A 22,617-nucleotide genomic window follows, 5' to 3' on the forward strand; every position below is an offset into this window, starting at 1 on the left:
AGAATCTCCTTAGGCAGAAATGGGGAATTACAGTTTGCTCTTGGGTGCCACCTACCGACCAACTAGCAATTTAAAGGGGAACACAATTTGAATTTTCCTGTCTTCAATATATCCATGCATGGGAAAACCTAAGGAGCCATTTCCTGGCCCCTCATCTAGGCCTGGGACCTATACGGATATTAACAGCTCAAGAACACTCCTAGAAAATCCTGTCAAATCTTGAGGAATTTAAATGTTTTTATTTTTATTTTTGGCGGTCTTAGGGCTTGAACTCAGGGCCTGGGCGCTATCCCTCAGCTCTTCAGCTCAAGACGAAGGCTCTACCACTTGAGCCACAGCGCCACTCCTGGTTTTCTGGTGATTTATTGGAGATAAGAATTTCACAGACTTTCCTGCTCAGGCTGGCTTTGAACAGCAATCCTCAGATCTCAGCCTTCTGAATAGCTAGGATTACAGGTGTGAGCCACTGGCACCCAGCTAGAAATTTAAATCTTATTTACATCAGTCTGCAGTTTCAAATAAAAAGTTGGGTAGACCCCTTTAGATAGCACATGTATTTGATGTAACTATGCAGGAGAGATGTTGTGGGATGTTTATGAGAGGACTAAGCCTTTGGTTATCCTTAATTTCACAGTTATTTACACCCCCAGATCACAGCCTGACTCCCAAGTATTAATATTTTTCATCCTAATCACTTTATTAGCGGCCCATTTGCTTGTCAGCAATGAACACTGTTTCCTGAGCACTGATGTTGCTTTACGTAAACGAAAAGGTTCTTTGCCCGTGGCTGCAGGTGCTCAGGAGGCTGAGACCTGAGGATCGTGGTTGGAGGCCACCTCCAGGCAGGGAAAGGCTGCGAGGCTCCTGTCTCCAACTGGTCAGCAAAAAAGCTGGGAGCAGATCCGTGACTCAGTGGCAGAGCACTCTAGCCTTGAGTGAAACTGCTCAGGGACGGAACCCAGGAACCCAGGCTTGGGGTTCAAGCCCCAGGACCCCCACCGAGAAAACCGCGTTGGAAACATCTATCCACTACGTTAATGGCTGTGTTTAGTTCCAGCTTTTAGCTGCAACCCGTGGGTCAAGTCCAGGCTTCTACAACAGCTGGAGGCGATTCCGAGGAAGTTTCCAGATGGTTACAGCTTAATGAAAATCACAGTACGCAGTAGAAAATACAATTTATTATGTGTGTGTCGCAATGATCCATCACACCTGGGGAGCGGGCGTGCGGCGAGCCTCGGGGGTCCGGCCCGGGATTCGCCCTGTCGGGGCCTAGTCCGGGATGGAGTCTGCCGGGCAGAGCAGCGCGGGGTGCGCGGCCGCCTGGATGATGGAGAAGCTGGGCTTGGGCAGGTCGGGCTGCGCCGCCGAGAAGATGGGCGGCGCGGCCGAGGCCACGGCCATGCTGGGGCCGCCGTCGCTGACCACGGTCACCTCGGCCACCTCGGCCGTCCCCTCCTGGATCAGCGCGTTGAGGCCCTCGAAGTCGGCGCAGGAGATGCCGGGGCTGGCGATGAACGTCTGGCCGCCGGCGCCCTCCTGGGGCCCGGCGGGCGCGGCGGGGAGGAGGGTCTGGGCCGGGGCGGCCAGCAGGACGGGCGGGCTCCCCGCCGGGGCGGCCGGGGCCGGCGCGATCAGGCTGACCTGGCGCAGGATCTGCAGCCGGCCGCCGGCCGCCGCCAGCTCCTCGGCGCCCGGGGCCACCAGGCCGAGCGCGGCGGCGGCGGCGGGGGCGGCAGCCGCCTGCACCACGGCGGTGGCGGCGGCCGCGTCGGCCGGGGGCACCTGGGGCCCCACGATGATCTTCACCCGGCCGCCCTCGCCGAAGGCGGCGGGTGCCGGGCCCGGCGGCAGCGGCGCCTTGCCGGGGTGGAGCTGGAGCTGGAGCACCGCCACGTCGGCGGCGGCGGCGGCGGCGGGGCCCGCCTTGGGGCCGGGGCCCGGGCCCGCGTGGCCGTGCTGCCGGCGGTGGCTGCGCAGCGAGTCGGCGCGCATGAAGGCGGCGTCGCACGCGTCGCAGTGGAAGGTCTTCTTGGCGTCCAGCCGCGCCAGCTGGCGGCCGCCCTGGCGGCCCGGCTCGCGGCGGCCGGCCGGCGGCGCGGGCGGCGCCAGGTGGCCGTGCGTCTTCTTCAGGTGCTTGCTCAGGTTGCTGGGCTGCTTGGTGTCGAAGCTGCAGAAGCTGCACTTGAAGGGGCGCTCGGCGCAGTGCACGCGCTCGTGCACGCGCAGCGCCGCCTTGCTGGCGCTCGAGTAGCTGCACTGCGAGCACTTCTCGGGGTGCTCGGCCTGGTGCGCGCGGCTGTGCTTGCGCAGCGCCGCCTTGCTGTCCCCCACGAAGGCGCAGTGCGGGCACTGGAAGCGGTCCCCGCTGTGCTTTATGCGGATGTGCGACTTGAGGTTCCCCTTCATGGTGCAGCGCACGTGGCAGAACTCGCACTTGAAGGGCTTCTCCCCCGAGTGCACGCGCATGTGCCGCTTCAAGTCCGAGCTGATTTTGAACTTGGCGCTACACAGCCAGCACTGGAAGGGGGCGTCCCCTGTCAACACAAGGTGAGTTTCCATAAGAACACGAAGGCAACAAGGGCAGGGGCCCACCCCGGGGCGCACAGCACACCGGCGCCCCCGGGAGGCTGCGGGCCGCACTGCGGGAGGGGGCGGGGCGGAGGGGAAGGAAGGGGGAGGGAAGGGGAGGGAGGGAGGTGAGGGAAGGGGAGGGAAGGAAGGGGGGAGGTTCTTTTCTAACCTAAACCTCCCGCTGCAGCCTCTGGCACAGCCCTGCCCCTAGTGGAACCCAGCAGTGTGGGAGAGGGAAGACGCATTCATTCAGTGGTTCCCAGATACACGCCTGTCGTCCTAGCTACTCAGGAGGCTGAGCAATGAGGACTGCGGTTTGAAGCCAGCCCCGGCAGGGAAGTCTGTGAGACTCTCTAAGGAATCACCAAAAAGCCAGAAGTGGAGGTGTGGCTCAAGTAGCAGAGCGCTAGCCTTGAGCAGAAAAAGCCCAGGGAGAGCGCCCAGGCCCATTACTGGCATGCACAAACACACATCCACGTGTGTACACGTGCAAATCTACTTTATATCGCCTTTGAAACAATCAAGCTGCGGTTTGAATAGTTAAAGCACCCGCTTCAGTAGTTAATGGTTCACAGCGTGCTTGAGTTACATGTGGTGATGGATTCAGTGTTCCCACAGGCCCGGCCACGTGTGATTCAAGCACCACATGCCAGCCACGTGTGCCCACGTATTCCTTTCACAGTGACTCAAGCACCGCTTTCTACTCATGCAGATTGTTTTCTTAATAGAGATGTGTTTATTGCACAACATTTATTTATCCCATATGCCGGCTGCATTTGTTACTCATGAAGTTATAGAATCCAGCTGTTTGTTTTATTTATTTCTTTTCAATAAGTTCTTATTTGCTGAGGGATGAGCAGGAGAGTGAAACTGCAAACATCTGAAGGAACACTAGGCGCCAGATTTCTCTCTCCACAAACACCAAGTGCAAATTAGCTAAGGCGCCCATAATTCAAATTGGTGATCCCCGCCCCCCGCCCCCGCCATTTCCATACTGCTTAAACAGGCACCATGGCTGGCACTAGAACACCTAAGAGTCTAAGATTGTTTCTGAGACGGCGGTGCGGCCCTCATCTCTCCCCAAGGTTACCCCCACGAGGTGTGCACTGGTATGGATGTCAGTTCCAACACTGTAAGGTGTTCATGTGGAAGGTCATAGCTCACCTAGCTGTTTGTTTACTCCAAGTATGATTTCTCAGGCCATCCACCCAAAGAATAGACTCATCCACCCAAAGAATGTTCCTGCTTTGGGATATGCAACCTACACGTCACTGTGTGCAGTTCAAAGCTCCAATGAGAGGCGCGTGGAGCTGCCCAGGAGGTCTCATCCTCAATAGGGGGCTAAGGGTTAGGCTAACCGGGAACTGAGTTTTATGATGAGATTGTACTGAGATCAGGTGCCGTAAACTCCCACACCAGGGGTGGGAAACCTCGGCCTGGGACCAAGTCATGCCTGCAGCTCGTGTCTGCAGATAAAGCTTCCCTGTTTGTTTATGCATGGTTGCTCTCACAGTTCACAGCATAGCAGCACAGCTGATGCCGGCCCCTAAGTCTAAGGTATTTATTTAATTTTTTTCTGTTGGTCGTGGGGCTTGAATTCTGGGCCTGGATGCTGTCTCTGAGCTCCTTTTGTTCAAGGCAGGAGCTCTATCAGTTGAGCCACAGCGCCACTTCTGGCTTTTTCTGCTTATGTGGTGCTGAGGAATCAAACCCAGGGCCTCATGCATGCAAGGCAAGCGCTCTACCACTGAGCCACCTTCCCAGGCCCAGTCTAAGGTATTTATTATGCAACCTTCTACACATAAGCATTTGCTTTTTCAGGTATGGCTGTCACCCCTGTGCCCTACACCAGACAAAAGTCAGGACTTCACATGAGCTCTGGGCAGCTCAATCCCCAGTAGCTACTGCTGATCTTGATTCTCAGATCTCAGCCTCCTGAGTAGCCAGGATTACAGGTGTGAGCTAGCCTCCTGAGTAGCCAAGATTACAGGTGTGAGCTACTAGCACCTAGCAAGCATGTTTTAAATACATAGAACTAAAATTAAAAGAAAAAAAAGGAATATAAAAGACATCAAGCATATAAAAATAGTTACTGAAATAGTTATTAAAGTAGTAAAAGAAAAATCTGTCCCAGGAGCACGTGTGCTTTATCAGTGAATCGAACAGGAAGCTGAGCGGCGGGTGGTGTGACTGGAGTAATTTTGTAAACGGAGACGCACGTCAACCATGCTTTACTGCAGCTGATTGGCTGTGTAGGTGACATCTGAATTCTTCTGGGGACCAGTTATAGGTGCCAGCCTTCAGTCAAGTTCCCAATCAAGTTCATGAATCTTCCTCCTGAATTCTATTCATGTGGGATACCACTGCTAGGATCCCTGACCAGAATGTTCCATGGGGTTCTAGTTACCTCCCTGCCCACAGCACAGTGACAAGTGTCGCATGATGTTAGCAGTCACTGGAGAAAAACCAGCCGACAGGGCTCACAGATCACACAGCCTGACCTGGAAGCAACACGCCTGAGACCTTTTATCCTCACAGTTAACTAAAATTTCTTTCTTTCTCTTTGCCAGTCCTGGGGCTTGAACTCAGGGCCTGGGCACTGTCCCTAAGCTGCTTTTTGCTAAAGGCTAGCACTCTACCACTTGATCTATAGCACCACTTCTAGCTTTTTTTTTTTTTTTTTTGGGTCTGGTCGTGAGCCTGAACTCTGGGCCTGGGCGCTGTCCCTCAGCTCTTCAGCTCAAGGCTAGCGCTCTACCACTTGAGCCACAGCGCCACTTCCAGCTTTTTTTCTTTTTGCTTATGTGGTGCTGAGGAATCGAACCCAGGACCTCAGGCATGCTAGGCAAGCGCTCTACCACTGAGCCACATTCCCAGCCCAAATTTCTTTCTCTTATTGTATGTCTGTGTTGATACCCAGCCTTGAACTTTTGCTTGGCTTTCTTGCCAACACTTGGCATTCTACCACCAGAGCCATGCCTCTAGCCCTGATTTTTGCTGGTTATTTTGAAGTCAAGTCTCAAAGACTTTTCTGTCTGGGCTGGCCTTGAAACATGATCCTGAGATCTCAGCCTGTTGAGTAGCTAGGAGGACAGGCGTGAGCCACTGGTGCCTGGCTACAAATTAACTCACCAAATGAGTCACCCCTGAGCTCGAAGCTCAGAGGGCTCCGGATGCTATGGGTCTACGATGTGGAGCAGCAGGGGGAGCGTGGGCAACAAATAAAGGGATGTCACCAGAGCTTCCTTGAGTTTAGGTTGCTATTAAAATGATCAAAAGCCAGGTGCTGGTGGCTCACGCCTGTCATCCTAGATACTCAGGAGGCTGAGATCTGAGGATTGCGGCTCAAAGCCAGCCTGTCAGTCTCATTTCCAATGAACCACCAGAAAATGGGGAGTGGTGCCATGGCTCAAGTGGTAGAGCACTTAAGCTGAAGAGCATAGGGCCAGCGCTCAGACCCAGAGTTCAAGACCCACAAAAAACAAAGCAAAACAAAACAAAAAACAACGGACAGGAGACAACAGGTGCCGTGAACTTAAAAAACTTGACCGCGTTACAGCCTCATAGAGGAGAAAGCGACAACGAATAGAGACACGGATCAAAGTGCTCCCAGAAATTGCTTATCATGTCCCCACAAACCCCTCAGCTCCTGTGACACGGCTGGGGAAGGTGGCCGAAGGAAATCTTGTCCAACACAGTCTTAGCTTGCTGTAGAAGCTCACACGGCTGTCCCCAAGTCTGCCACCTCCCGTGCCACCCTGTGGTACCCCCTGCCTCCTGCGCATGCATGCTCCCCCAAAACAAGGGTGGGGTGACCCTCTGTGACCTTTGGCCACAGGCTCCACCGTGGTACTGGACGCAGTTGGACTATTTGGGATAATCAAGCCTCTCTGACGGGAATGGTGGTCTGGAATGGCCTTGTCACCCACCTTGCCTGAGCCACTCCTGGCTTAAGCCCGGATCCCAGGAGGCGGGTGACTGCCTCGCTGTGTGGAGCTGGCCGGAGCTGGTGCTCGTCCGGCAGCGCAGGTGGGCAGCCAGCCCTGGTCACGGGGTCCTCAGTGGGTGCCGGCTGACCCATTGCTGCCTGATTGAGGACTTGGGGGGTTCATTCTGTGCGTCACTGTGACTCCCTGACTCCAGAGACTGGAAGCTAGAGATGGATCGAGTTTGGGGGTTTGGGATGGAGCCACAGGTATAGGCTGGAAAGATGGCATTCTACATCAAATGGTGAATACTCAGCAAAACTCATTTGTGATCCCTTAGAAGACAGTTTGGGACTTGCACGAAGAGATACTAAGCACCAGAGTGAAGGGGTTTTACAGGCCGAATATGTGATTAAGTACTACAAGAAAGAAAATACGTTAAAAAAGAATCCATTTCCAAGCAGAATTGAGAAGGCATAGAGAAAGTGGAAGATTTGCTGAAGACAGTTTTTATCTTCTCAAAGTTAGACTAGGGCCAGAGGACAGCGATGTTGAGGTAGTTCATCGCTAAATGTTAAGTCCACATGGGAACCAGGAAGCCCTAAGGTAATGCCTTTAAAACTCGCCAGGGAGCCGGCGGCTCACGCCTGTAACCCCAGACACGCAGGAGGTTGAGATCTGAGGATCATGGTTCAATGCCAGCCCAGGCAGATAAATCCCAGAAACGTCTATCTCTAATGAACCAACCAGAAGCTGGATGTGGGGGGTGTGGCTCAAGTGGCAGAGCGCCAGCCTTGAGTGAAAAAACTACGAGGCAGCGTCCAGGCCCTGAGTTCAAGTCCTAGTACTGGCACAGAAACAACCTGCCAGGAATTAAGCTGGTGTGGAGCAGCTCTGTTGACTGGCTGTCTGGCCACCCAGCTACCCAGCACCCAGGGCAGATTGTGGGGAGACAGTACCGATCACCGAGTTTAGAAAGAGAAGCAAGATTTCAAAAGAGGGGCGTGGCTTTTGGCACCAAGATAAATGAGAACCACCTGGTTTTTAAGATAGCTCTATTGGTGAAATGAACACAGACTGGTCTGCAGCCTAACTAGAAGCCCCTCCTGCTCCAAGCTTCCCGGAGTCCATTCTGTCATTCTTTCCCACGTGGCTAAGGGAGGCGTAGGAAAGGAGGTCCCGGTGGCAGAAGCATGAACCAGGAGCGCCCAACACCGGATCAGGAAACCTCCCGGCCCCAAGTGTGGGCCGTGGTCTCCGCCAGGGCTCTCCAACAGGCTGGGTGCGATTTTGGAGGGCGTGAATGTGTCCGCCTGTCAGGGAGGCAGGCCCCATGCTAGGGATAAAGAGGGAGTGCGGCTGTAAAAACGCTCCCGATTCTTCCTCCCTGAGGAAGGTCTCCGACCTCTGACCTCTCCCCCGTGACCTGTGGTGAGGCGGGCTGGGTGCACTCTGCCTGTCCCCAGCACCAGGCCCGGCCCCACGGCTTGCCGTGCACACAGTGCTCTAAGCAGGTGTATACATCAGGGCTTGCTTGCACCTCTGCCACAGTCCCAGGAGGACCGACGATAACGGAGCAGTGCCAGAGTGCCCAGCCGAGGCCAGCCACAGCCGGCTGGGGCTCAGCCACGCCCCGTGGACATCCAGCCTTCCCCACACAGGGGCTAAACTAGCCAACAACAACAATCCTCTCCTGGCCTGAAGTATGTGGGCAACAAATTGTTCATTACAATAGGCCACCAAGGTAATGGTTGTTACACAGCATCATTACACTGGTGGCTAGATGATACCAATACACATACCAAAAGGAGAATAGTTTGTTGAATCATCTACTCTGTTGATTTTGGGGTGTGCGCACACAGTGTTGGGGATGCCTCCCGGCTTCTCACATGCTAGGCAAGGCTTTTACCACTGAGCCTCATGCTAAACCTACCAGTACACTTAAAAAATTACTAAAATGCCTAACCACCATGCAGACATTCATTGCTTTTGTGTGTGTGTATGTGTGCATGATGGTTCTGGGGCTTGAACTCAGGGCCTAGGTGCTGTCTCTCAGCTTTTTCACTCGAGATTGGCACTCTGCTACTTGAGCCACAGCTCTTGGAGTGGTTAATTGGAAATGAGTCTCACGGGCTTTCCTGCTCGGGCTGGCTTTGGACTGCGGTCCTCAGACCTCAGCCCCTCAAGCAGCTCAAATTACAGGTGTGGCCACCAGTGCCTGGCTGACTCGCGTTGCTTGGGTGGCTAGTCTAGGAATGCATGTTCACAAACACATCTTTTCGCAGGGAATGACATGGGTGTGTGGCTGTGACACACGTGCGTCGCCCCCCGCCGCGGCACTCACCGGTGTGCGAGCGCAGGTGCACGGTGAGCTGGCTGGAGTTGCGGCTGGCGTAGGGGCACAGCTGGCACTTGAAGGGCCGCTCGTCCGAGTGGATGCGCAGGTGCTTGTTGAGGCTGCTGCTGTCGGCGGCCGCGTAGTCGCAGGTCTTGCACTTGTAGGGCTTCTGGCCGGTGTGGCAGCGCGTGTGCGTCTTCAGCTTGTCCTTCCGGCTGAAGCACTTGCCACACGTGTCACACTTGTGCGGCTTGTCTCCTGCATACACAGGACACACCAGCTATCACGCACCGGGACACACAACCCCGAAACGTACACCCGTGGAGGGCAAGTTGGTTATTGCAATTATTTGCTTATTTTTAAAAGAGGAATATGAATTCTTTATTAATTAAAATAGAAGATTAACTAAGACAAGAGTTTAAAGTATAGCCAGGGATGGGGTGGGGATTGAGAACATGAAGGAAGGCTGTCGTTGTCCAAAGAGAAACATACTCATTCTCTGACTTACGAAATGGTGACCCCCTTGTACAACACCTTAACCAGAACAATAACGCTATATTGAAAGGGCTGGGAAGGTGGCTCAGTGGTAGAGTGCTTGCCTAGCATGCGTGAAGCCCTGGGTTCGATTCATCAGTACCACATACACAGAAAAGGAAGAGGTGCTGTAGTTCAAGTGGTAGAATGCTAGTAGCCTTGAGCAAAAGCAGCTCAGGGACAGTGCCCAGGCCCTGGGTTCAAGCCCCAGGACTGAAGAAAAAAAAATTAAACTATACAATGCAAAGTAAAAGTATTAGGGCCTGGGTGTTTTTTTTACTCAAGTCTGTTGCTTTACCACTTGAGCCACAGCTCTACTTCTGGCTTTTTGTTGATCAACTGGAGGTAAGACTCTCAGAGACTTTTCTCTGGGGCTAGCTTCTAACTGTGATCCTCAAATCTCAGCCTCCTGAGTAGCTAGGATTACAGGTGTGAGCCACCAGCACCTGGCTGAGCACCGGGGGCTGCCACATACTCTCTGTGTTAGGCATATGGGGCGGGGGGGAGGGCTGGTTGCCCTCAGCTGACACTGCAAGGTCAGAGTCCCGGGAGGGCTGCTGTTCCTCAGGGCCCCTGCTGTCTACGGTGACCCTGCAGTGCTGCTGGGCGAGCTTCAGGGCCACAGAAACTGCATGCGCATGGGCTCAGCTGGGTGTGTGCGCACAGGGGAGATTCAAAGTCGTCTCGGTTTCTGTTTCCCAGTGGCCGATCCCCACCGGTCAGCGCTAACCACGCTGTGCCTGGCGGATGGGCTGTGCCTGGCGGATGGGCCGTGCCCACTCAGAGCCGCATGGGGGCCAGGCCCTTCCTGTAAGAGGCTCTCCGCTTCCTCAACGCGGAACCTGCTGCACCAGAACGAAGCCCAGCAATGCACGCCATGCCGGCACTGAGACGGTGATGGCCCTGGGTGAGGACGAACAGCCCGGCCAAGGGACCCGGAAGCCACGTCGTCAGACTCACTCACTGCCGCGCGGCTGGTGAGCACAGTGCCCCCCACAGACAGCTGGTCGACTAAGCCGGGTGTCTGTCTGTCCTCCTTATTTCCCTCCCTCCCTCCCTCCCTCCCTCTGTCGTTCGTTTTTGGTGACACTGAGGTTTGAACTCAGAGCCTGTGCTTGCGCGGCAGGTATTATTCATACAAGTCCGCATCCTTTACACATGAGCGTTAAGTTCTTGCCTTAAAATTGCCTAAAAGTGCCATGTGCTGGTGGTTCACGCCTGTCGTCCTAGCTTAAGAGGCGGAGAGCGAAGGATCAAAGTTCAAAGCCAGACTGCTGTCCAGGAGGCTCTTATCCTCAATTCACTAGCAAAGAGTTGAAGTGGAGGCCTGGCTCAAGTAGTAGAGCACTCGCCGTGAGTGGGGAAAGCCAAGTGAGAGCGCGAGGCCCCGAGTTCAAGTCTCAGTATCACTGGTGCGCACGCGCACACAACCAAAATCCTGGTAAACACCAAAGCAATGCCTCCCTGCAAAACCGGGTTCTCCATTGGTGGCTTCAACCACAAAGACAAACCACAACAGTAAGAAGTCGTGGCACAGCCACCACTTCTGGAGTATGCTGCTTGTCAGTGACTCAGCGCTCTGCGCTGCTGCGAGGCTCTGGCCGGCTGAGCCGCTTCCTTCTTAGCCCCCGATTCTTCTTTGGTTGGTGTTATCCACTGCTCGTACAGAGGTGTGCGGTTCCAGACGCAGGTTTGAGCACATGCAGCTTGGCCAGTGGCGCTCTTTCCATACTCCCCATCATCCCCCCTCCTGCTCTACTCAAGTCCCGTAGTTAACTTCTACACAGTGTGCGTTAAATATAATGACTGCATTTACTCCCCGTTCTCTCCTCCATTCCCAGGCCACCCCGCTGCTCCCCCAGGGAGGAGTTCCACCCTGGATCCTCCCCTAGCGTACCGTCCCTTAGTCAGTTTGTGTGTGAATATGCACAAAACCATGTCCATGGTACCACCTGGGGTTGTACTTTAGGTCTAGTTAAGTTATTCATTTTTTCTTATTTTGCCAGTCCTGAGGCTTGAACTCAGGACCTGGGCACTGTCCCTGAGCTTCTTTTGCTCAAGGCTAGCACTTTACCACTTGAACCACAGTGCCACTTCTGCCTTTTCTGTTTGTGTGGTACTGAAGAATCAAACCCAGGGCTTCATGCATGGAAGGCAAGCACTCTACCACTAAGCCACATTCCAGTCCTAATTAAGTCATTTTCTAGAAGGGACTTGATCTTCTTCAGATTGGCATCTTGGGGTAGGGTAGGGCTCTGAAAGCAACACAGACATAAAGGGGTGCCGGTATTAAATACAATTAAGGTTAGCGAGAGCAACCACCTTTCTCCTTCTCTGCGTCTATTTATCTCTCTGGTACTGAGGTCTGAGTTTGGGCTCCTCCTTGTAGGCTGACTGTTTTGGTACTTGAGCACCACCCCTTGCCATTTTTGCTTTAGTTACTTTTAGGTAGAATCTTTTTTTTTTTTTTGCCAGTCCTAGGACTTGAACTCAGGGCCTGGGTGCTGTCCTTGAGCTTCTTTTGCTCAAAGCTAGCACTCTACCACTTGAGCCACAGCTCTACTTCTGGCTTTTTCTGTGTATGTGGTACTGAGGAATCGAACCCAGGACTTTGTACATGTTAGGTGAGCACTCTACCACAAAGCCACCTGCCCAGCCCTAGGTAAAATCTTATAGTTTTGGGCAGGGCTGGCCTGGCTTTGGGTTGAGGGCAGTCTCATTTTCTGAAGCACAGGGCCCAGGTTGGTCTCAAGTCCCCATCTTGCTGATTTCTACTTCCCAAGTAGCTGGGATTACAAGCAGAGGCCACCATGCCCAGCCTTTCCCCTGTCCTTCGCGAGCGTGTGTACTCACGTGCATGCCAGTACTGGCGCTTGAAATTAATAGGGCACCCTGGCTTGGCGCTCTACCACTTGAGCCACAGCTCCAATTCCAGCTTTTTGGTGGTTCATTGGAGATAGGTCTCGTGGACTTTCTTGCCTGGGCTAGCTTTGAACCCAAGTCTCAGATCTCAGTCCCTGAGTAGCTGGGAGCCACCAGCACCTGGCTCAGGGCTGCATTTTTACTGCCATAGACATGTTCAGCCTACTTCCTGGGTAGAGGAGTCCTCTGTGTGATGTCACTGTAGGCTGCTCCCGTGTGCGCCGTGGGGGCTGGGGGCCGCGTGGGGCTCTCTCGGGGACGGGGATGGGACGTGTCACTCACCGGTGTGAATCTTCAGGTGCCGCTCCATGTCCTTCATGCCGTAGGCCGTCTTGAATTGGCAACCTAAACAAACAAAGCCAAGGGGGGATTGGCTGAGAACGGAAACCTGGCTATGGAGCGGAGAAAGCGGCAGAAATGTCCCGCGCTGACACGGGCCACCATCACAGCAAGCGCACCAACCTCACGGTCGCCCCACCCCTGAACTCAGGTAGGAATGTCATAGCCCGCCTCACACCAAGGATTCCTGTGGTCCTCGGAAACTGCACCACCTCAGTCCACCACAAGGAGGCACCAGACAGGCCCAATGGAGGCCCAGTGGCAGTGTGCTGGCCTAGCATGCGCTAAGCCCTGGGCTCCATTCCTCAGTACCACAGACACAGAAAAAGCTGGAAGTGGTGCTGCGGCTCAAGTGGCAGAGTGCCAGCCTTGAGCAAAAGAAGCTCAGGCCTTGAGTTCAAGCCCCAAGACTAGGGGAAAAAAAAAAGTGTGGAACTACACCTGTAGCTCACGCCTCTCAGCCTAGCTGCTCAGGAGTCTGAGATCTGAGGATTGAGGATCAAAGCTAGTCCTGGGCTGGAAAGGCCATGAGAGTCTCCAATTAACCACCAAAAAGCTGGAAAATGGAGCTGTGGCTCAAGTGTAAAAAGCTAAGCGAGGGTATGAGTTCAAGCCCCAGGTCTGGCACACACACAAGCGTGTGTACACACACACACACACACACACACGTTTCAGAATCACAAGAGAGAAGTCTGTCTGCTTATGAATAGAGAAGATGAAGACCCAGACATGGTGAGTGGGCCCGGGCTAGGGCGTAGGACAGACACCTGCTTAGAAGCGGGTCCCCAAGAAGCCGCTGGGCACAGTGTGCAGATCGCCCAGTCCTGCCGTGCCCCTCCCTCCCCCCAAATGCTAACGTCTTCACGTTGAGAACGGTCCTGTGCCACATCAAACAGAAGTCCTTGTTTGACAAAGCAAGTACAGGAGAGTGTTAACATGCGGGGGGGGGGGGGGAGGGGGGCATGGAATGTGAGACAGACGGGGCCCCTGCAGGTTCTGCATAAGTCCGAAAGGTTTCTAAGTCGTAAGTTAAACGCCCCGTGGCCGTGGGCCTCAGAGCCACCACGAGGCCTGGTGACCAGCACACCGAGGAGGTGGCATGTGCTCTGTAGAGCTACAGAGCACTTTTTTTGGGGGGGGTGTGGGGATGGGGGGGCAATACTGGAGTTTCAAAATCTGCGTCTCCCACTTAGTTGGTTTACCTGCTTGTATCTGGTGGTGCTCTACCACCCGAGCCATGCCTCCAGTCTAGCCTTTTGCTGATTAGTTTAGAGATGGGAGTCTCAAGGACTTTTCTGCCCAGGCAGGCTTAGAACCTTGATCCTCCTCCTAAGTAGTTAGGCGGACAGGCATGAGCTACCAGCGCCTGGCTAGGGCTCCATTTTTTTAAGCCAGGTGCTTTGGCTGTGGGAATGGACAGAAGAGCCCTGGAGCCAGGACTTGTGGTCCGCCCTGTGCCCACTGGGAGGCTACCTGGGTAGCAGCAGTTCAGCCTCTTCTGGGCAGGGGCGGCCGCCGGCTTTTTGGTGCGTGACTTGGCAGGGAGAGAGATGACGGTGGTGGTCTGGCTCTCGCTGCTTTCCGTCGGCAGGTACGTTTGATAGCCATGTTCAAACACAAACTCCGGAGCTGAAACTAAACGAGGGGCGCCTGTCAATATCCTAAGTGTGAACATCCACAGCCATTTGCTTTGTCCCACCAAACCTGCCAGACTGCCTTCCCTTGGCGGTCAGGAGTGATCATGTGACCTAGTGGCAGCCAATGAAGCACTAGAGAATGTCTGGAGCTTCTGTCGAGGATTTTTCTTTTTTTTGGGTCCAGTCGTGGGCCTGAACTCTGAGCTTGGGCACTGTCCCTCAGCTCTTCAGCTCCAGGCTAGTGCTCTACCACTTGAGCCACAGCGCCACTTCCATCTTTTTTTTTCCTGCTTATGTGGTGCTGAGGAATCGAACCCAGGGCCTCATGCATGCAAGGCAAGTGCTCTACCACTGAGCCACCTTCCCAGCCCCTGTCAAGGATTTTCCTTGGAAGTGGCGCTGTGGCTCAAGTGGTAGAGCACTCTCCTTGAGCTGAAGAGCTGAGGGACAGCGCCCAGGCCAAGAGTTCAAGACCCATGACCAACAACAACAACAACAAAATGTTTTCTTCCTGAATTTAACAAACAAACTTTGAGGGTTGGGAAGGGAAGAGCGGAGGAAAGTTCTTTCTGGAAGCCCTGTATATATATATTTTTGTTTTGCTTTGCTAATCCCAGGGCTTGAGCTTGAACATGACCCTCCCACCTCTGCCTGGGGAGTGGCTGTGGACACAGGCATGCGCAGCGCACTCGGCCTGGGCAGGAGGTTCACACTGAATTCCAGCCCTCAGCCTCCCAGGAGCCACCTCTGCCCCTCAGGCCATTTTGTTTCCAGAATATTTAACTCACGTCAGGCGGAATATTAGGACCTATTTTGGCTTGTCCTGTGGCAGCAATATCTGGGCCATATGTTTCAGGAATTAATTGTATTGTTTGTTATTAAATTTGGTATTTTATTATTTGTTTTTTGGTCAGAGGTGGGGATTGAACTCGGCCTGGGCGCTGTCCCTGCACTCTTCAACTCAAGGCTAGCGCTCTACCACTTGAGCCACAGCGCCACTTCTGGTTTTTTCTATGTATGTGATGCTGAGGAATCGAACCCAGGGCTTCATGCATGCTAGGCAAGCACTCTACCACTGAGCCACATTCTCAGCTCTGGATATTTTTATTTATTTATTGCGAGTACTGGGATTTGAACTCTGGGCCCTGAGTTTGCTAGGCAGATGCTGCTACTTGAGCCATGCCCCTTGGTCCTTTTTGCTTTTAGCTATTGTTATGCATTTTTTGTGCCAGTACTTGGGCTTACACTTTCCTTCCCCCCACCCCCAATGAAGGACAGTGCTCTACCATTTCAGCCATACTTCCATGCCATTTGGACATTTGCTAATTTGCACGTCATTTGCTAATTTGGACATAAACATCTCTTGGATATGTCTGCCTGGGCTGACTTCAAACTGTGATCCTCAGATTGCAGCGTCTTGAGCAGCTGAGATTACAGGGGTGAGCCACTGGTGACTGGCATGCTATTTTTCACTAGGGTCTCATTTATGCCTGGGCCAGCCTGGACCTCGATCCTCCTGTTTACTCTTCCTGCAGTTGCTGGGATTGACAGGTGTAAGCCACTGTGCCCAGTCAAGTGCTTTCTTTGCATACACAAGGCCCTGGGTTCTGGTTCTATCCCCAGCACCGCACAACAAACTAACAACACAGCAACAACACACATGGCTGGGGAACAACTCCCAGCCCTTTGGCTTTAACCAGGGACTGCAGGAGTGAGCATGGGCTACCATCTTCTTCCCCACACACGAGCCTCGGCGGCCCCTGCTCCCGTGTGCAGTCTCTGGCAGAAGGGAGGAGCTGGGGCCCAGGCCAGTCTGGAAAGCCAGGAGGGAGGCTGGGATGAGGACGGTGAGCCCGGGGTCCCAAGGGAACTTGTTACCTCACAGCAGGCACCAGGCCCTTAACGAGGTCCCTGGGGAGCCCCGCCCCAGGCTGGACAGCTAATGGGGCCCCAGGCCCAGACTCGGGGGAGAGGGGGAGTGTAGTTCAGAGTGCGAAGGGGAAATGCAAGGCCAGTTCTGCTTGCTTCGCTGGAGCCCAGGGGCCTCTGTATAGCCCAAACGCGGAGCCAGCCGAGCCAGCGAGCAGCTGCAGCAGGGTGGAGGTGGGCTGAGCCCCCTCTGCCACGGTCCCCGCTAGGCCTCCCCCCTCCCTTCACCGATTCATTCTCTCATTCCCGTTACTTATGTCGCTTCCTGTTCTAGAAGCTTCTCTGGAAAGTTCAAGCCCCACAACATTGCTGCATATGGGTTGTTGTTCACCTTGCACTGAAAAATCTTCTAAATGTGATATATACAATGGAATTCTATGCCACCATCAGAAAGAATGGCATTGCCCCATTTGTCAGGAAATGGGAAGACTTGGAGAAAATTCTATTAAGTGAAGTAAGCCAGGCCCAAAGAAACATAGGTCCCATGGTTTCCCTTATTTGCAATAACTAGTATATGTCTGAGACAAGCAGAAAAGGTCAGATAAGATGATGTTAAGTGAAATGAACCTCCAGATAAGGACACAAGTGGTTTTTTCTTTCTTGCTACTGCTTCTAAAGTATTTATGAGGTACCACATGATTTTTTTGTTGCTTTGTATGTCCCTTTCCCACGGTATAACCCCTGCTTTCACTGTATTTGATGTTGGTATAATTTGGGGAAGGGAAGGAAAAAAAACAAATTGTTTAAATAGGGATACAGGTTGACCCATTGCAACAATGAGATGTACAAGATGCAAAGTTGAAAAACGAACTTTACAATTTAGGTGTGGGGGGAAGTTAGGAGGGAGTGTAGTTGTGGAGATGGAAGGGATGGTAGGGGAAAAACAGAGGAGAAGACAACAATGCTTGACAAGCAATGTACTCATTACCTTGCTCATGTAACTGTAACCCCTCCTCAGTACAGTACTCTCACTTATAAATGACTGAAAAAAAAAAAATCTTCTGTTTACCACCTTCCCAAGCCAAGCCATCTTCAACTGTCTAAATTCCAGGAATTAACGGACAGAGTTGTCGGCACATACACAACGTGTCTACTTTTTCTACAGTATTAGCTGCAACTGCAGATCCTGTTTTATAGGATAAATGCCTAGATGCAGACTTATAAAACATGTTTACATACATTTTAAAACCAATTAAAAGCCAGGTGCCAGTGGCTCATGCCTGTAATGATAGCTACTCAGGAGGCTGATATCCAGAGGATGATGCTTTGAGGCCAGCCCAGACAGAAAAGCCCTAGAGATACTGTCTCTAGTTAACCAGCAAAATGCCAGAGTGGAGGCATAGCTCAAGTGGTAAAGCATCAGCTGTGAGTGAAAAAACTGAGTGACAGCACAAGGCCCTGGGTTTAAATTCCATGTCACCAAAACAAAGAAGAACCAAAACATAAAGTGAGCTGGTTTAAAGTTTATGACTCAGAAATCACAGGACATCACAAACCTACCCAGGTTTGGAATAAGCTGAGGGACAGCTCCCGAGCCCGGCTTCAGGCTACAGTACCCTCACCAAGGGGGTGATGCAGGACTTCCTTTAGCACCCGTGTTTCTGTGCGTCTGTCACCTGCTGCCTTCACCAACTTTAGGCTGTTCTTGCTCCTGGCTTTTGTTGATTTTTTTTTTAGCAGTTCCTCACATATGATGGCTTTAGCTGGGTATGCCACAAAGTTTTTCCCAAGTTGGTTGGTTGTATTCAGGCTCTTTAGCTTTTACTTTGAAAAGAACATACATAGACCAGGCAGCGGTGGTTCACACCTGTAACCTTAGCTACCCAGAGTCCCAACACCAGCCAAGGAACTTAGAGACTCTTATCTCCAAGTAACTACCCCAAAAAACCTGGAAGCGGATCCGTGGCTCAAGTGGTAGAGTGCCAGCCTTGAGCTTTATAAAAGCCCAAGGACAGTACCCAAACCCTGAGTTCGAGTCCCAACTCTCCCTTCCCCACTCAAAAGATAAGTAACTTTATTTGCAAACATGTTGCCGATTCTTTCCTTTGGGAGGGGTGGCTCTATAATCTGCCTTCTTTAGCAAGCACATGAATATACTTTCTCTGTGCATGTAACAGTGTGAATCTCTGAATGTGTACATCGTGTGTCCGAGTATGTATATCAATGTGTGTGGATAATGTTTACTGTGGAACCAGAGCAAGCTCATTTTGAATCTGGAAGTTTCTGATCACCTGTGTCTTTTTTTTTTTCTTCTGTCGGTCGTGGGGCTTGAACTCTGGGCCTGGGAGCTGTCCCTGAGCTCTTCATCTTCAGCTCAAGGCGAGTGCTCTACCACTTTAGCTACAGCACCACTTAGGGTGTTCTGGTGGTTTATTGGAGATAAGAGTCTCACGGGCTTTCCTGTCCAGGCTGACTTTTAACCGTGATCCTCAGATCTCAGCCTCCTGAGTAGCTAGGATTACAGGCGTGAGCCACTGGTGCCCGGCACACCTGTGTCTTCTTTGGGAAGATCTCTCGGCTAAACCACAGCAGAACACAGGATTGTTTTTCTGCCTTCGCAGCCCATGGCCCATGGCCCATGGCCAGGACTTCAAATGATTATGTGTAGATATATGGGCTGGGAAGGTGGCTCAGTGGTAGAGTGCTTGCCTTGCATGCATGAGGCCCTGGGTTCAATTCCTCAGCACCACATAAGCAGAAGAAAGCAGGAAGTGGCGCTGTGGCTCAGGTGGTAGAGCGCTAGCCTTGAGCTGAAGAACTGAGGGACAGCGCCCAGGCCCAGAGTTCAGGCCCCACGACTGACAAATACAAACAAACAAACAAAAACCTAAAATGTGTTTTGCTGCTTCACAGAAACAATGCAAACCCCCAATTCACATATGTACTGCACCCCCAAACAACCATTTACTTATAGCTATGTTTCCTGCAAGTATTTGTTTTTATTTTTTAGTGCCAGTATTAAGGTATGAACTTAGGGCCTGCGCACTGTTCCTTAGCTTTTTCACATGAGGCTAGTTCCCTAACCACTTGTGCCACAGCTCCCTTTAAGGTTTTTGGTGTTTAGTTGGAGATAGTCTCATGCATGTTCCTGCCTAGGCTGGCTTTGAACCACAATCCTCAGATCTCAGCCTCCTGAGTAGCTGGAATTACAGGTATAAGCCACTAGTGCCTGGCTAAGCATTTGCTTAACATAAGGAGATGGCTGTGAGAAACCTGGTTTCTGTGTTTGGCTGAACAAATGCTATGTGCAACTGCAAACCTTTTTTTTTTTTTTTTCAGTTGTGGAGGCTGAACTCTGGGCCTGGGCGCTGTCCCTCAGCTCTTCAGCTCAAGGCTAGCACTCTACCTGCAAACTTTTTTTAAACTAGCAACCCCCAAACCTGGCTGGGCAGCTGGCTTTCCACTGGAGCTGGCTAAAAATAACGTCCTAGCCAGGCGGGGTGGGGCTAGAGAGTGTCCGGCAGAGGTGTGTGTGTGTCTCTGCCTTGCAGTGGCCCCCTCCACTCGCCCCCCGCCCCCCCCCCCCCCCCACCTACCTGTGATTGTCTGCGTCTCGGAGGTGATGGTGGTGGTGGTGGTCTGAGCCTGGGTGATGGGCACTGTCTCCTCTGCCACGAACTGCACGGTGCCTGGCGCGGCCGCGGCGCTGCTCAGCTGGCAGCCGGTCTGCTTGTGGGTGACGAAGGCATCTAGGTTGTTGAATTGCTGCCGGCACACCCCGCAGATGTGGATGTCGGCACTCAGCTCCACCAGCACCGCCGTGCCACCTGGAAGCCCCCAGGACGAAGGTCACCACCCAGACCCATCCAGCCTGCATGCCAGACAGATTGGTGCCAGGGAGCAGGCGCACACGGCAGACATGGTGGACAGAGCCCAGGGCAGAGCAAGTGAGGAAGATCACACCTGCAATCCTAGCTACCTACTCAAGAGGCTAAGATCTGAGGATCTGTGGTTGGAGGCCAACCCAGGCTGGAATGTCTGTGAGACATTCTTATTCCCAATAAAACACTAAGCCAAACAGCAAGTGAGCTGAATGCTGGTGGCTCATGCCTATAGTCCTAGCTACTCTGGAAACAGATCTGAGGATCACGATTCAAAGCCAGCCTGGGCAGGAAAGTCTGTGAGACTCTTATCTCCCAATTAACCACCAGAAAATGGGAAGTGCCACTGTGGCTCAAAGTGGTAGAACATTAGATTTGAGCACAAAAGCTCAGGCACAGGGCGTAGACCCTGAATTCAACACACATAAAAGCTCCCTCCCATTTTGACACATATCACTCTATAAACATTGCTTGTCCCAATCAGCTCTGTCCCCTGAATACTTTGGAACCCCTTCAGCATAGTGCTAGAAGTTTCTGGAAAAAGACTGGTGTTCATGATAAAAAGGGAGCAAGCAGCAAGGCTCCAGTTCTCTTCTTTTGGCTTTCAAAGTATAAGTGATGCCAGGGTCTCTGCAGCCACTATGTCACTATGAGGAAGCTGCCAAGATCTCTGCTGATTCCAGCCCTTACAACTCTGAACCCTGAATTTGACCCTGGAACCAACCAATTCTAGACTTTCTGCATCCTTCAGCTTTGTTGTTTGTAATTAAAATTCATTCCTGACAGGGATATTATTTCTCCACAGAAACGACACTAAGAGTTCATATGTGTTCACTACTTGCAAGGAACCTAGCTGGGTATATAACACTATATTAGAAAGTACTACATAAACGTTTGTTAAGTATGAGAATATAATTAGTCTCTACTAGCAAAAGCTCACTTTTTATTTATTTATTTTTATATTTTGGGTTCGGTAGTGGGCCTGAACTCTGGGCCTGGACGCTGTCCCTCAGCTCTTCAGCTCAAGGCTAGCACTCTACCACTTGAGCCACAGCGCCACTTCCGGCTTTTTTTTTCCTTTTTGCTTATGTGGTGCTGAGGAATCGAACCCAGGGCCTCATACATGCAAGGCAAGTGCTCTGCCACTGAGCCATCTTCCCAGTCCTCACTTCTTATTTAAATTTCATTATGCTAACAAAGCACATATTGCAACACGTTTGTGTGTATATACACACATATAGACACATACACACGTATGTGTGTGAGGATGCTGGGTACTGGGACTTGTAGTTGGGCCTCCAGTCCTCGATTGGCTTTTGCCCAAGGTTGGCACTCTGCTTTTTTTTTTTCTTTTGGTCGGTCGTGGGGCTTGAACTCTGGGCCTGGGCGCTGCCCCTGAGTTCCATCAGCTCAAGGATGAGCGCTCTACTACTTGAGCCACTTCCGGTTTTCTGGTGTTTTATTGGAGATAAGTCTGCCCGGGCTGGTTTTGAACTGTGATCCTCAGATCTCAGCCGCCTGAGAAGCTGGGGTTACAGGCGAGAGCCACCGGCTCACGCGGGGCGCTCGGCCTTGGGATCCCGTCTGCGAAGCGGGGAGAGGGGGCTGAAGGGGGTCTGGTGGGGGGCTGGAGAAGAGCCAGCCCGCCTGCGCCCCGCCCCCCCGCAGGTCACTGCCGGGGTTGCCGGTCGGTAACCCTGGTCCGACCTCAACCCCACCCAGGGGAGACTGAGGCCGAGGGGGCGGGGCCGGGGGCATCCGCGCCGACTAAATTGTGCAGAGAGCCCCAGCCCACGGCTCGGGAACTACCCCGGCACTTGCGGCCGGCCAGGGGGTGCGGGCCCCCGTGCTCCCCGACTTCCCGGACCCCGGGAGGGGCCCGCGGGTCGCCCCGGGACCCCGGGCGGGGCCCCGAAAGCGTCTCCGCCGGCCGCGCGCCCGCAGGTGGCCGGCGCCACACTTTGAGAAACAATGAGTCGCGAGGACGCGGGCTCGGGCGGCCCCGGCCCGCGGGCCCCGGGACCTCCGTGACCGCGGAGGCGCGCTGCCGCTCCGCAAGGGCCCCCGGGGCCCCGGGCCCCGGCGGGGACGCCGAGGCCCAGGCCGGCCCCGCGCGCTGACCCGGTGACCCCTGCGCCGCGGCGGGAAGGCGCGAGGGCGGCGATCGGGGCACGGACGCCCGCGCGGGGCCCCGGGGCCCCCCAGGGCGCCCCCACCCGAGCCCCCGGACCCCGAGGCGCCCCCCGGCCCGGGCCCCGGGCCTGCGCGGCGGGCGTCGCCCGGCCGGGCCCAGGACTCACTCTGCACGGAGCCCGCCGCGCCCGCGGAGCCCGCGAAGCCGCCGTCGCCGCTCGCGTTCATGGCCGCGGGCCGCGCTCCCCGGCCCGGGCGCCGCTCTACATGGCGCCCGCCGCCTCCGGGTTCGCGCCGCCGCCTCCCGACTCGGCGCGGCTGGAGGACGGATGTGGAGCCGCACTTCCGCTGCCTAGAGGGCGCTGCCGCCCGCCGGCCGCCCGCTCCGCCCGGCCCCGCCGCCCCGCCCCGGCCCCGCCGCCCCGCCCCGGCCCCGCCGCCCCGCCCCGGCCCCGCCGCCCCGCCCC

General features: G+C 53.8%; 1 protein-coding gene across 1 annotated transcript; it reads right to left on the bottom strand.

The window, feature by feature from the left end:
- Nucleotides 1–1,160: 1,160 nt before the first annotated feature.
- Nucleotides 1,161–22,395, bottom strand: LOC122124628 (zinc finger protein 64-like). The gene is made up of 6 exons (XM_042699301.1): nucleotides 22,318–22,395; nucleotides 19,733–19,963; nucleotides 14,104–14,265; nucleotides 12,574–12,636; nucleotides 8,842–9,093; nucleotides 1,161–2,534 (listed from the first exon to the last, which is right to left on the bottom strand). The coding sequence occupies exons 1-6, from the start codon at nucleotides 22,376–22,378 to the stop codon at nucleotides 1,270–1,272; spliced, it is 2,034 nt and encodes a 677-aa protein (XP_042555235.1). The 5' UTR covers nucleotides 22,379–22,395; the 3' UTR covers nucleotides 1,161–1,269.
- Between the last annotated feature and the right edge of the window lie 222 nt (nucleotides 22,396–22,617).

This window comes from Dipodomys spectabilis, unplaced genomic scaffold (genome assembly GCF_019054845.1).
Source record: "Dipodomys spectabilis isolate Male_0828 unplaced genomic scaffold, ASM1905484v1 ptg000240l, whole genome shotgun sequence".
NCBI classification, from domain to species: Eukaryota; Metazoa; Chordata; class Mammalia; order Rodentia; family Heteromyidae; genus Dipodomys; species Dipodomys spectabilis.

Bases quoted from the DNA above. Each gene is read 5' to 3' on its own strand.
- LOC122124628 (XM_042699301.1), bottom strand. From the start codon at position 22,378: ATGAACGCGAGCGGCGACGGCGGCTTCGCGGGCTCCGCGGGCGCGGCG. The intron at 19,964-22,317 runs GTGAGTCCTGGG...GGGGGCTTCCAG, and splicing joins CGCGGCGGGCTCCGTGCAGA to GTGGCACGGCGGTGCTGGTG. The intron at 9,094-12,573 runs GTGAGTGACACG...CTGTGTATGCAG, and splicing joins GCACCTGAAGATTCACACCG to GAGACAAGCCGCACAAGTGT.